This window comes from Pseudonaja textilis, chromosome 8 (genome assembly GCF_049901715.1).
Source record: "Pseudonaja textilis isolate UNSWEBS1 chromosome 8, rPseTex1.2, whole genome shotgun sequence".
Classification (NCBI taxonomy): Eukaryota; Metazoa; Chordata; class Lepidosauria; order Squamata; family Elapidae; genus Pseudonaja; species Pseudonaja textilis.
The window spans coordinates 17,229,304-17,244,677 of NC_141997.1; the positions used below are offsets into that span (position 1 = coordinate 17,229,304).

Below are 15,374 nucleotides of genomic sequence, written 5' to 3' on the forward strand. Positions count from 1 at the left end.
CCCACTGGCAAAACAGAACTGCTTTGAACTTGTAGTTAATAAACAAATCTTAGAAGGTCAGAGTGATTTGCAGTTGCAACATGATCATGGTTTGTTTCCTGTTTTAACATATACACTTAAACTTGCATATTATTCCAAACATAATAATAAACTGTGTTTTCATCCAGATTTCATCCAAGCATTCCATTAAGTTCAAAGAGGGCAGGAAACTTATAAATATCAGAAATGTTCCCAAACCCCTAAAATATCCTTCCTAACTTAGTGCCTTTAAGTTGTGTTGACAACATTCCCAGCCAATAAGACTTCAGACGTAGATTTATTTTTTCTCAAAAAATAATAGTTTCTTTTTCATTTTTAAAAATCTGTTATTCTCCAGGGAAGTTTTTAAAAATCGAAGAGGTGTTGAAAACAATACTTTAAAAAAAATTCAAGAAAAAAAATCCATATGTTATACATATAATTACACATAATTGTCATTATTTAATGATTGTTAGAATAATTCTCATCAATCAACAAACCAAAGTGATTACACTTAAATGTTTTTACTCAACTTACGCCGGATCATAAAAATTTTAAGATTTTAAAGTAACCTTGCCTTTTATAACTTATGTAAAAAAATGATGCATGTGATTTGGGACCTGCTCACTTCTGAAAACATAATCCATGCATTTTTGAAAGATGCATGAACTACATATAGTGCCATTCATTTATTATGGGCTGTCTGACTCTCACCAAACCAAGTACCTATCCAATAGGAGCTCAACCATCACTCTGCCCAGAGCCTGGGAGAATGCCAGGTCATTAATAGTGAACTTACTGAACATTATCAGGGCCCTCCAGATCTCTGGAGGGATAGCATAAGGCCCGGTACCATGACAGTGAAGGCACCCTTCCTAGCTCTAACAAGTTGACATTTTTAACTGATGGGACCTAAAGTGTGTCCATTCTCCCTGATCTCACCATCCAGTCCCTCGTGCAAAAAAAGCCCTAGGCCTTAAAGAGCTTTATAGGTAATAACCAGCACCTCAAATTTTATGTGGAAACCAACTGGTAACCAATGCAACTTGTAATGTCATGAGGACACCTAGTTCTAACTAGGCATGTCCAACACACAACTGTATTCTGGGCCAGCTACAGCTTCCAAATAGTCTTCAAGGTCATTACATATAATTACAATAATCCATCTGTGAGATGACTAGAGAGTGAGACTGACTGAAGGGGTATCCTAGTCCCTGAAAAAATTACGACCAGTACACAGTGTATGTGAGGAAAGACTCTCTTGGCCACAACAGGCACTTGTTCTTTAAGTAGAAGCTGTAAATCCAAGTCAACTGTCAGGTGGTGCAGCAGCCTTAAAAAAGAAATGCATTCCCTATTCCCACAAATTCTTTGGATAACACATAGCCCTTCGAGTAAGCATTTAAGATTGTTTCTTAATACTGACTGCTCTACAATAATCCTGATATGGCATTGGTCATGATTTTGGATGACCTCTACTGTGGGCAGAATGGGGCTTGGGCATCTACTTGACCTCTTGGCAGCTTTTGATACCATCAACTTTGGTATTCTTCTGGATCAGCTCTGATGGGGAAGAACAAGCCCATTGGTTCCAGGATTATGCCAATTTTAGTGCTGGGTGGGCTGCACTGCCCCAGACAGAGCCAATGCACAATCTGGAGGTTGTTCTAGCCTTCTGACTCCTGCTCAATGAAAACCTGGCAATTGTGGCTTTGAGGGCCTTTGCACAGATTTGTCTTGTGCACCAGTTCTGCCTATTCCTGATCGGCAGTCCTACTTATATTCACTTATGCCAAATCACCTCTAGATTGAACTACTGCACTGTGCTTAACATGGTGCTACCCCTGAAAAATACCTAGATGCTTTAGAATGTAGGAGAGAGGGCAATTATATGTGCTTCTAGACCAATGCATGTCACCTCTGCTCTGTGAAACATCGAGGTCCAACTCAGTGTGCTTGTTTTAAACTTTAAAGTCCTTCATGGCATGGCACTGAGCTATCTGAGGAACTGCCTCTACTTGATTGTTATCAGTCTGCACCATCAGATCTAACAGACAGGACAAGTTGCAGTTTCCATCACCTAGGAATCTACATTTGGTGGATCCTAAAAGATGTGCTTTATCTGCACTGCCACCTGCCTGATGAAACACACTTCCCCACAAAGTTAGATTAGCTCCACTCCTTTTGATAGGGTACTAGAGACTTGCTGAGATGGCTGTATTGTTGAGATGGTCACTTTATCTCTCTCATTGCCCAGGCTTTGCATCTTTGGTTTATTAATAAAGATTTTTATATTTTATAGGAGTGGTTTTTATATTGTTATTTTGTCTCACTTTTATGCACAACCTAGAGCCAGTTTTTGTGAGATGGGCTGCTACATACATTTGATTAATAGAGAAATACTAAGGTTCTATGAGAATTAACTATGGTGTTTTTCCCTGCATTGGAAAGTCAAGGTATCATATTGGCTCTCCATCCATAATTTGGTTCTATCATTGCAGACAAATGGGTTGTTAGCCAGGGATGGGATTCAAAATTTTTAACAACCAGTTCTGTGGGCATGGCTTAGGTGGTGGATGTGGCTTGGTAGTCATGTGACTGGGTGGACATGGCTTGGTGGTCATGATGTTGGCTGGGCGTGGCCAACTCAATATCACTCATATCGAAGCACGCATCTCCTCTCCTGGCCTCTCATGACTGTGGGGAGGCTGCAACAGTTGTAACTGTGAAAAATGGTCATAAGTCACTTTTTTCAGTGCCATTGTGACTTTAAATGGACACTCCACACAAGCAAAGTACCAGCAAAGGAGGGGAAAAAAACTCCAGAGAAGTTCCTGAGACAGGAAGTCTAGTCCTGCCAAGAATGTAATAAGGGTTAATGGAGAAGCAGTTTCTGTAAGCAACACCAGAATGTTTCCTTCCTGCCTTCCTTACAGGATTAGGCCAGTAATTTCTTCTAACAACCGGTTCTCTGAACTGCTTAGAATGTTAACAACCAGTTCTAGCAAATAGGTGCGAACTGGTAGAATCCCACCCCTGCTCTTGGCACTATTTAAGGGCAACATAAAGCAGAAAGTTTTTTCTACCAACAAAGTAAAAAAATAAAGTTCTACTGACTTTCCTGATTCCTCCCCTGCCTGTGGGAGGCCCTTCAACAGCTTGTCGAACAGTCGCTAAGATTATTTCAATGAGGGCACTCTCCTGGACGTCACTCAGTGCTGTAAACAAAACAATGGAGAATCTATTCAGTCGCCCACAGAAAACAATAGAGTTCTGAGAATCCGGAAACCCACAGTAACTTTAGATATTAAACCTAGGAATGTTTTAATGTAACTAAAAGACATTCTGTAAGTCTACTTCTTTTCCTCTGTAAATTATTCTGTGTTGTCTGGTAGAACTTACCTTACATACTAAAATAAGACACAAAGATCTAAGGGGATCAACGAATGCTAAAAAAAGATCAAATAAGTATGATAGATAAAACTAATAATCATTAATATGCTCTATATGGACATACATGTTTTGTATTTCTGAGTCTTAAAGCCTTAATCTGCTTCACTACATTTTATTAAATTAAAATACATACATACAATGGTGTCACAAATAATGGTATACAACACACTAAGTCAAACAAATCTTCTTACTGCTTTCCAGACTTCATGAAGCAGTAACATGCTGCATTTTTTGCTTTGACATAAAACAGAAGTCAGATTGCCCAAACTGCTCAGCCAAATTAAAGTAATAGAAGACTGGTCTTCAGAACACACAGCCTTTTAAACTAGTGTCTGTTTATGACAAAGATTTCCTGGTCCAGAAATTCTCATATCCAACCTGTGCTCATATCACAGATGATCTGGGTTGCTCTTTCAAACCAAAAAGTAGCAATGAAAGCACTAGGCTTTGTGACCCACTTACCTTTTTCATACTCTCTGGCATCCTCCAATAAGAGAGCTGTCATGCACTCCCAATCTTTCAATAAACTCATGGCCCAATCCCACAGGCTGTCTACAAGATATGTGACGTGGTTATGCAGCTAAAAAAATAAAAAAAAATAATCCAATAGGACAAGCTACCATTATGATCCTAGGAAGCAGTAAGGTCAAGCAGAAACCTACATGTTTTCAATCTCTCCTCAAAAATAGGAAGTTCTATGACACCAACATTTGATCTATAAACATATTTTCGCTTTAGCTCTCAGAATACTTTTTGCTATGATTGCAGCTAGTCATATTACTTTGCAGTTAAAGATGTACAACAACAGTGCTAAAAAATGCTCCTTTGGACACTTTAAACACTTATCATTTCAGGACCAGTGATTATAATACGTTCAGAAAGAATTTTGCCAATGTATAAACAAGCCTAACTTTGAGCAGGTTTTAAAATAGGTCCACATTAAAATTGTAGACATTTATGTTCAACAGGAATTTAACTTAATAACAGTAAAACAATTCATGTGACAAGTTAGTTGTCTGAATACATTACAATTTATCACATTCCTTAAAGAAAATGAACTGCCGTGGCTGTTTAGAAAATGTGTGTGTTGAAACAAGTATGCTCAAAAGTTAGCCTTTCAACAGTTTCAATATATTATCTAATCAAGTGTTTATTATTAATTCAATCTTTCCTCTTCATTTTTTCAGGCACATTTCTCAGAACAAGTCATAATTCATTGTATTCTCCAAATATTCCACTATAACTACAATTATCCTAAACTAGCAATAACATACGAGACAGTACTTTCTAATACACTTTGCTTAATAGCAAATCAACCCATTTAATATTTGCCCACTCTCAAACCTTCACATTTGCCCCTTAATTGTATTAGTTGTCTTTATTCAGCTGTTTCTCCTTTGTAGTCTATGCGGGAAATTTTACCTCACTTTCCAAGAAAAAAACTATTAGTGTTTTCAGCTGGCTAGTAATAAGTTCCTGCTTTCCATTTGTTTTGGTGAATGATTCTGTTTCAATTTCCTGGATAATCAATCTGTCAAAGAAACAAGTGGTAGATCAAAAGCAACTCCCAAATTCTGATTTACAGCAAGCAACTTCAATCAATGTTACTTCCAGTAGGTGGGTTTAAGATTGTAATCAAAACTTCCAATTTTTTTCAATCTTAAAGAAAAATATTACTCGGGATCTTAGAGATAGCCTTGAAAACATGAGAGCAATGTCGTGCATGCTTTCAGTCTGCTCTCTCTACAAATTGTTCTCTTTGGTTAAGTACAAATCTTAAATATTTTATTTCATTTCCAACAGTGCAGGCTTCATATAATAGGCAAGCTTAAAAGAGTATGATGAACTGTTCCAACACTGTAATGAAGCGGAATTTTATTTTCAATGAAAAACCTTGCCTTAAAATATTTTCAATTAAAGAAATGGTATAAGTTCAGTGTCATACAAACAGACTATGTTTTATATGGCTGTGCACACTTTGAAAATCATTCAGAAGTGCTTCAAATTTGATGTGAACACCACACTTCCTTTCATTAAAAGAAGTGCTGCTTTAGTGAGAGGCAATAAATTTACTGTAGTTCAAAAAGAATCCACAACATTCAGAAAAGGTGTACAACACTTCTTTTAAATTAATATATCTACAGTCCTTTTTCTTATTATGTTACCACGAGCAATTACAAGGTCTGCCTGGGTAAACTGAATTTTCATGGCTGAAGGAAACAGGGATGTTTTACATTGAGAATCCTAGTTGTTTTATTAATTGTGGAATGTAGAAGAAATGTAGGAGAAAAAACCTTTGTGATTAATCACAAAATATAAATCTTTCACCACAAGCCAAGCAAATGTTGCTTGATGAAAAATTACACAACCAACAATCCAGATAAAGAGAGGTGGATGCAACATAGTTGGTCCTTGCAGACTTGAAGAGGCTATCCCCGAGTCATATCACATTATAGCCACGACTTCAGAAACTGACCTTGGCAAAACATTTTTCTTTCATTTTCATTATTGCATCTATTGAATGTTAATATCTAGTCTGTTGATTCTTTTGGTGAAAGATAAAGATTTTAGTTCTGTTTTATACTTTTGATGTAGCTATAGCTCTATTTTTCTCACATGTATACAGCATGAGGCATAAAATAGCCTTGCTATGAGTGAGGAGCATCTTTCGTACATAGAAGGAAAGAACATGTGTGTGCATTCAACACCCCTGCTTCTAATAAGACAAATCTCTCAACTTTAATTTATTTAATTAATTAATTTATATTGCCGCCTGTTCGCCCAAGGTGACTCGAGGCGGCTTACACAATGTAAAAACATATTTAAAATAAAAAATAAAAAACAATAAAAACTAACAAAAAGAATCAAATAAATTAATAAAGTACAATAGAACAAAATCTGGAAAAAATAAAAAATTACCCTCCTCCCCAACTCCCATCCGGATGACAGCAGATCACACTAGCCATTTGATGGGCTCCATCCCACTCTGGGTTCCCCAGGCCCGCTGGCAAAACTAGGTCTTCAGTACCTTTCGGAAGAGTATTAGTGAGGGGGACATTCTAATCTCTAGGGGAATTATATTCCAAAGAGAGGGAACCACCACAGAGAAGGCCCTTCTTCTTGCACCAAACATGGATGTAAAAATCCACAGAATCAGGTTTGCTTTAGTGCACTGCTCCTTATTCCTCCATTCTCCCTCCAGAGCAAGATATGCGGATTTAACAATTTAATTGGATTAGTTTACATTGTACCAGTACCAAGGCAAGTGCTAAAGAAAATATTATACATAAAACACCACTAAAATTGGTTGGATGAATGGATATTGAAACATTTCAGGTATCTATCTCATTACGAAAAGATTAATGATAAGAATCTGTTAGAATAGAAGAGAATTACTCAATAAGGAAAAAGCCATAGCATTTTGCTTAAAGACAACCTGAAGGTAATTTTGAAATTCCACAGAAATGTCTCTCAGACAAATTTAATAAATAAATAAAATACCTTTTGTAAAGTAATTCCCCAGCTGCTACTGCCAATGGTCGATGGGTGCTATAAACAAACTGATACAAGTTTTCACAGTCTTCAGATGATAAGGCATCATCACAGTTCCTGTATGTTAAACATTGTTTGACAAAGTATATGATGTTTGCTATTCTGACAGCATCATATGCATGTTTTCTCAGAAGCACGTCACAGTGTATTGAATAGGGTTTAGCAATGGGTAAATTCATGCAGAAGTGCAGCCTAAAACTACAACAATTAATAATTTTCTCTGCCTCTTATTTTATCCACTTAATTGCAAAATAAGCTATGTCATATAATTAAAAGTGTATATTAATTTAATGACCTTCTTCCCCGTGATTTTATTTAACAAGCACTGAAAATCAGGTACTATCATATATTTGATGCTTGTATCTTTGTGTTGTAAGAATGTAAACATTTGGTCACACTATTGTAAATACTGAAGTTGAAAGATGGATAGGCCTTTTGAGAATGGTCATTACTGGCTTGTTTACTAGGAGACAAGGCAGCTTGAAAAATAATGCAAGTTAATAATTATTTGGTCCAACAATTTCAGAAAGTTGTGAATCTTTTCTTTTTCTTTTTCATCTTTTTTTTTTGAGAAAACACTTTACATTAGGAGCCTCCAAACTTGGCAACTTTAAGACTTGTGAACTTCAACTTCTAGAAATCTTCAGTTAGCCATGCTAGCTGGGAAAATTTGGGAGCTGAAGTCCACAAGTCTTAAAGTTGCCAAGTTTGGAGACCCCTGCTTTACATAAATGTTCTAGGAAAGTCATGATTTAATCCAAAAAAGAAGCAAGAAATGCTCAAAAGATAAGAACAAAGAGACAAAATATACATCTTGGAAGAAAAATGAGACTCACAAGGCTGAAGCATCATTTATGATTTTTCAAAAGGACTATAAAACAGGGAAAGTGATTTCTTCCTCTAAAATAAGAATATTTGAAATTTCACATGATTTCTCCTATTATATCTACATATAAGGAATCAGATTTAAAATAGATACTCATTGTCTATTTATTGTCTGTTCATTTCTAAAACAGTTTGTCAAAAATTGGAACTGATATTGAGATATTCAAAAACAGGGTTTACACTAGTAAAGTACAAATATTTCACTACCACTAAAATGACAAAATCATGTTAAATTCTAGATCTGACTGGAACATGAATAAACTTGTGTATAATAGCAAGAGAAGTACCTGGGAATGGAATCTTAAATATAAAATATAAAGAAAAATAGATATAAACCAAATTTATAGCCTCAATCTCAGAATTTTCAGAAAGATACAGCTTCCAGACACCAATAACTGCAGCTCAAAGTTTTAGGTCTTTTTTGTATCACCAATGCAAAATCTCATGATCAGAATATGAATGCAAAAAAATCCTACTTTATGAAAGCAAATATCCTCTGGTGAGCCATTATGCTTTCAAAGTAAACATTAAAAATATCTTATTAAAAAATCATCCTTCTAAAATTTGGGTTCCCTTGATCTTTTGACTTATATCTCCTATACCTTAGTCAGTGCTAAGCCAGCCATAATCATGGCTCATGAATGTAGAGAAAAATCATTTTGCCATATACACAAATAAAGCAAAGCCAGCTCTATGCCCTGAACAAGTTAACAACTGTAGTAAAATAACAAAAAATATTATGTCATTTAGCAGGCAAACATTTACTCTGAAGACATGTTCATAAAAGGACATCTCATTTTTCAAAATATACTATTAGTTCCTCCAGACACTTGAGAGGAATTAAATGCACATTAAACGCATTTGGCCAAAAATTACCAATATTACTTGTATTATCTGCTGCTAGAAGAAATAGCACTTATCCATCAACACCATTTTAATGATTTTTTAATGATTTTTAACATCAATTATGTTAGTTTAACAACTTCCTATAGAAATTAATTCCACAAGTTAATATGGTTTAAGAAGTAGTAATCCCAGTTGAAGGGAAGGGAAGGGAAGGGAAGTTGGGAGGGAGCAAGCAAGCTTTCTGGGAGGCTGTGAAAACTTGTTTTTGCCCCCAAAGGGGAGGCAGTAAGGGTTTTAAATTTTTATATTGTTATTTAATTTTCAATTGTTAGATGCCAAGTGTTATTTTATTTAATATACATGGTCATATAAATCTTTTAAATAAATAAATAAACCCCAGGAAAAGTTTTGTTCATAGACACGTATGCGCAAATTGCTTGAGAAGACTCTCAAGGCTGATATATCAAATCTTGGGAATGATGAATGATACAATCAAGAAGTAACAGTACATGATTAAAGCATCAGTTCAAATCATTCACACAGGTCTACAGGAAGTAAGTCTTTGCCTAACGATCACTTGTTGAGTAACTATTTGAACTAACAAGAGCACTGAGCCAGTGGTACTTACTGTAATGATCCTCATACTACATGGATCACAGTGTTACCATGGCCCTATGACTGTGATCCAGCAAAGACATACTTAAAGCTCATGTGATCATCATTGTTATTTTCTTTGCCAGCTTCTTACAAGCAAAGTCAACAGGAAAGATGGCAGGAGGTTGAAATTGCCCTCATTTAATGACCTGCCACGATGCACTTGATGACAGTAACTGGAAGTACCATCACTAAGCAGCATGGTCATGGGATGTCACACTTTACAACCGCATTGTTCACGACAGAAATACTGATCCCTATTAGTATTGTTAAGGGAGGACTACCTGTACTTAGTTTCAGGCTGCAGCCCTCTACATACTTGTCCGGAGGTAAATATTTTTAATTTGAACAAGGTTTACGTGACCTGATAGACCCGAGATTTATTTCTAGACAGGACATTAGCTAATCACTGTTTAAATGAACAACAAAACAAACGCAAAGACAAAAGTGCTCAGCAGCTGCAGAGCCAATGCAATATTTGTCAATTCAGAAGTTGAACAAGCATAACATTAATGGATACAACAACACTGTATGATAACAAAAGCACATTACTCCTCCTAGTACAGGATCGACATGAGTACAATGATAAGTGTAATGTATTTTGTTCTAGTTTCTAACTGCTAGAAATTAATGTCATCTACAGATGACATAATGCTGCTGTTTTCAAGGGTCCTCTGTCTCCAGTAGAAATTGCCAGTACAATGCTATCCACGTCTCAACCGCAAAGCACAAAAAAGAATAATTGTGACAAGAAACCAATATTATTCATTACTATATTTCTAAAAGTGCTCTATTTTATGTTAATATTTGACCAAGTAAAATAGGAATCAAACTCAGAAACCACAAAGTATTATTTAAAGAAATTAAAACACAACTTGATCATATTCAATTATGATCTATGGAAAAATCAATACAGTAATGTAGTAAATTCAGATAGTCCCACCCTGAGGTTTAAAGCAGCAGTATATGCTTCAGGTACTTTTGGTGTAGTGACATATTCACACAGCTAAATACAGAATAAAACAGAAGTACACAGATGATGTTTCAAAACCCTGTTGTGAAGAATCACTACAGACTAAAAGCAACTTGTCTATTCAACTTATCTAGTTGAAATTTTAGAGTAACAAAAGCAAGTTAAAGTAGTAAAATAAATAAATTGCAAAAAACCTGTGTGCATTTTTTTTAAAGTATTTGTCTGCAAGGCATAATACTTAATAATGTATTTGCAGGGAACAGTTGTAATTCATTAGGTTATTCCATTAGGGTTCAGATTCTGAGCAAATCTAAATTATGCAGTAAAACTTTACAATGATCTAAGGTCAACTGCATATTTGGCATTCTAATGAGGATTTAACCAGTTACAAAATTGCATCTTACACTGATTAAATATCATATCATATTTAAGTGAAAAAGTTATTTACTGTGACATAACCATCAAGAGTTTCATGGCTTGAACTGTTACTTCATGGTCCCTATCCAGAGCCATGGACACAATTCGATCCTGAGTAGATATAAAGCAACAAGAGAGAGAGATTGAATACTTCATATTCAAATAGCTTTTTGCTACAGAAATGTATCCTTTTGACACAATGCTTTCCCAAAGAACTGCTCCTTCAATTTTACTAAACTACGACAAAAGATCACGGTCCGGGGTTTCAAAAGAACCATACATAGCAAAATAATTCATTGCTAAGTCTGGAAAATGTCTGGGGGGAAAAACTTATGTTGTGTGGAGCAAAAAAACAACCACTCGCAACTGTTCTTTTATTTTTGTTTTAGCTTGAATGATGTTTAGAATTTGCAATGGATGGTTTGTAGCACCCCCTACAGGCCTGGAATATTTGGAGTCCTGGTTCAAAATGGACACAAATCTTAAGCTATTGATTCCAAATGTTAGGTGAAACATATTCCTGTAGAAATGATTGAAGAGATATTGGTTGTAATAACTGGAATCAGTTACAACAAAACTTGACAATTCTCCTTAATTAGTTTTATAAAACATGACTTGCATAAATAGTTTATTTCCAGATGAAATTCCAGAACAATTTAATAACTGATTTTGAATTAACTGTAATTTGTTTTCTTTTTTTATCTACATGAATCATATCACAAAAAGGTTGAATGAGAAAAGTTACCGAATGTGTACCTTCAAAGGACAAAAGTTAATGTACAGGAACCTAATATATTAAACTATTAATTGGCTCTGTCAAATGGGGGGGCGGGGGGAGAGTGTTAGGCAACCCTGGGGGGATGGGTTGATGTTCTCTCCATTTTTTAAACTGCCTGCTTACATTTTAATTCTGTTTTTAACTTTATTCTGATTATGCTTTTATATTCTGACAAGTTTTTATTGTAAGCCACTCAGAGTCATAAGCTAGGTGTCAGAGAAATGTAATAAAAATAGGCTTATGTATTATTAAACATCCAAGCCCTAAAATATGTGTTTGTGCATTGGAAAAAAAAATCATACTGAACTCTCGCCATGAAAGGATTTGTGTTTTTTTAATTTCCCTCCCAAATTAGTGAGTCTAGTTTGGTTCTAAAAACAATCGCTCCTAAAATATCAACAATTTCATATTGGGAAATGCTGATTTTTAACTTACCTTGAACCTGCTAGTGAATAGATCCATTTTACAAACAACCTCTTTTTGACTGTATATTCCCTGAAGCGCCTGAAGACACTTCAGCCGTACTTCAGGATGCTATAAGGAAAAGAAAAACGGAGTGGGAATTACAAACACGGGTGAAATTATACAGATATCAACATTACACAGTAGGCAATGGCAGGAGACTCATTCCTCAGGTGCCAATATTTTGATAGCAAAACCTGTCCACACCAAAGAGAAAATATTTCAGCATACTTGCCTATGATTCTTTGCCTGTAATGGAGGTAGTTTGGAACAAATTGAGATATGTGTATTTTTCTGGGTAGTTTTTTATACACGCACATGCATGGGAGATATTATTTTAACCAAGATTTAAAGAAGTGTCATATATTTGGGATAGCAGGGACCCTTGGCTTTAGATTCTCAATTTTATTTTTTTGGCATTTGCAGTATTGGCCTATATTCTTCCTTGTACTTGATTTCTTGGACATGCAATCTATCTCAAGAGTAAGCCATGGAAGTGTATAAAATATTCTGAATTTGGAACACTTTGAATTTGAAATAGACTATTCTAACCTCATGATGCCCTACTGATTTTAGCAGCAGTGCTCCAACCTAAAACCGATCCTATTGTCAATCTTGTAATAAAACTAGACAATTCCTTCAGCAGCAGTTTTGATTTAAATTTATATTAAATCAAATTATTAATTTTCTATTTGGTTTTCTAAATTGGGAAAAGGAAAAATCAGAATAACATTAAGTGTGTTGTCTTTAGCCCTATTCTTCAATTTTAGTTTTGTTGTTCAATAGAAGATTATCATGTAAGCATGTATGAACAAAAACACTAACTTAATCTTTGAAAAAGGAGATTGATTTTTTTTCAGTTGTTAATGAAAGAACTCACTTTATCATACAGCATCCATCCAAGATATTTCAAGTAACTATCATTTAGGAATGTATCAGGATAAATTCTCATCCAGTTGCCCATTTCTTCAATGCAAATAGCCCGGATTTCTGGAATGATGTCACTTTAAAAAAATGAAAAAAATTATTTGTGATCTTCCCTGAGCTGTTTAATACATTCTTACATATTCTATACTTGGTATCATCTGCTATAAAGAATATTTACTAAAAGGATACTATAAAATTGTATGAAGTGCTCTGAATATTATTGATCAAAGCAGTCGAATATGCAGACACTATAGTCTTGTTCAGGCACAGTATTTCAATATAATACCTGAGGTCGGCAGAAGATTCTTTTTACCAAATCTCTCAACTGCATAAGGATCAGGTGAATGAATGCAAGCTGAAATCAGGTGCCATGTGATGTCTTGTACCTCTTAATACAATTTATCCTAATGCTTGAAAATTGTTCATTTTATATTGCAACTTCAAATGATTACATGCAAATAAGCCTCTCAGACAATCTATTCTTAATAAATTGGACTCTTTGGAAACACATAAACATTCTTACCGATAACGTGGCAAAAAGGTCCCCTTGAAAATTGCATTCATCATATTTTCTACTTCCAAAGATTTCTGTTCATACTGAAATGAGAAAAATTGAGGGTTTTTTTTCCCACAGAGGAAAGGCTTTAATCCAGTGATTTTTTTTTTCCAGGCCACACTTTCACTTCAGAGGATTTTATCACTGGCTACACTCCGAAAATGTAGATGTATCAGGATAAAAAAATAAAGTTTGAGTTCATTGTAATTACATTAAATTAGTCCATTAAATGTTTTTTAAGTTATTCACATTTACATTAAATGTACATCAAATTAATGTAAAATTATATTAAATTAAAGCTTTACTGGTTTTTCACATCTTCATTTTCTGTCAACTTAAAAGCTACCATTTCGCAGAATCTAATGAGGATTGTGAAAGCTATGTTTAAAGCAGATGCCCTCTTAGGGCAATTTTCTTTCTCCTTCCATTCTCTTGTGATCCCCACCTGCTGGACTATGTTGCTGATACCAACAGAGCAGGCATACAGTAAACTGAATATAATGGACAATTTCCATCAACATCACGCTAGCTGAGGATAAGAGGAATTTACTCCAACACACCTCCTAAACCTAGAGGTTACCAGGCCAAGAAAAATTGCAATAAACTTGGTTAGAAAAGCAGTATATAAAAAAAATCAGGAAACTTAAGATGGTCTTATAGTTATCATGTTGTTCAGTATTTCCTCCCTGGACAGTTATCTATAGCAGACAGCAAACTCAACTTCTTTTTCCTCTTAGCAAGCTATATTTGCCATTTCATGGAAAAGGGGAAAAGATCACAAATTCTCCCAGTAGATATTAATTTCAGATATAATGTCTCAGTGCCGTATAGACCTTAACACCTGCACCCCTAACCATTTTCCAGCTCTTATAGCATTACATGAGAGCATAATTCTCCAATAAATGGCAGCTTTTGTAACCAGGGATGGCTATGCTATGCAAATCCCAATCAGATGCTTAAATGCTAATGATACTGAATGGCAAATTTAATAACATTGTCTCAGGTTCATAAGTGCTATTGCTATCTCCCCTTGAAACATTGCCCCACCTCTCTCTTTTTTCTCTCAAGCTGGTCCAGTCTAGAATTGATTTTCTTTCCCACGATCCTCTTCTTTTCCACCTCATATAATCTTTCCAAATTATCTTTACTTACTTCGAGGTTTATATTTAGATTTACAAGTGCTGTAAGAAGCTTCAAAGCTGGAAACAAAAACAAATACAATACCAAAATAAAGTCTAGAATCTTAGCATTATGAATTTAGAAATCTACAATAAAGAAAAAGGAAAGCTCAGGAATAACTTACTTTAGCTGTGAGCGCCAGAGATGTGATTATAGTTTACGCCTATCACTGAATCATTTTTTTCAACAGAAGTTTGACACTACTTTTTCAGCTGCAAAACAACTTTACAGGTGTATGTGCATATGCATCTGTGTATCAAATTGTTTAAGAACTTGTCACTAAGTATCAAACCCATAAAATTCTAGCAAAAAAAAAAAAACACCAGCCTCCCCCCAAAATGTTTTTTTCTGCCTTAAGGCAGTGTTGACTCCTGGAGATTGCCTAGATTAGTCTCTGCAGTTTTCTTGGCAAGGTTTTTCAAGTTTGCCATTGCCTCCTTTCCTAGGGCTGAGAGACAGTGACTGGCACAGGTCACCAATTTGTGTTTGTGCATAAGGTGGGACTACGACTCCGGGGGTGTCTCCTACTTTTTTTCTTTATACTTCCTTAGCCAGTATTCTAAAGTCCAAAAATTAGGAAACTAATATTTTCTTATCAAACATCTAAAATTTTTTAAAATTATTATTACATTATTGTTTAATAATAAATTTAATGCTACAGCAAAGCATGTCAT

General features: G+C 35.1%; 1 protein-coding gene across 9 annotated transcripts in view; it reads right to left on the bottom strand.

Annotated features, from left to right (window-relative positions):
• The window catches only part of LOC113440889 (cohesin subunit SA-2-like), a 54,074-nt gene that overhangs the window by 23,356 nt on the left and 15,344 nt on the right, over nucleotides 1–15,374 (bottom strand). For all 9 annotated transcript variants that reach the window (XR_015744554.1, XR_015744555.1, XR_015744553.1 and 6 more), the window contains exons 10-18: nucleotides 14,569–14,720; nucleotides 13,489–13,562; nucleotides 12,919–13,042; nucleotides 12,012–12,110; nucleotides 10,830–10,909; nucleotides 6,973–7,080; nucleotides 4,894–5,002; nucleotides 3,934–4,051; nucleotides 3,136–3,236 (exon numbers count right to left, since the gene is read on the bottom strand). Coding sequence is in view for 5 of the 9 variants with exons in the window: in XM_087938416.1 (XP_087794542.1) it covers nucleotides 3,136–3,236; nucleotides 3,934–4,051; nucleotides 4,894–5,002; nucleotides 6,973–7,080; nucleotides 10,830–10,909; nucleotides 12,012–12,110; nucleotides 12,919–13,042; nucleotides 13,489–13,562; nucleotides 14,569–14,720 (965 nt within the window). In the remaining 4 variants the exon portion in view is untranslated. The remainder of the gene's footprint in view (nucleotides 1–3,135; nucleotides 3,237–3,933; nucleotides 4,052–4,893; nucleotides 5,003–6,972; nucleotides 7,081–10,829; nucleotides 10,910–12,011; nucleotides 12,111–12,918; nucleotides 13,043–13,488; nucleotides 13,563–14,568; nucleotides 14,721–15,374) is intronic.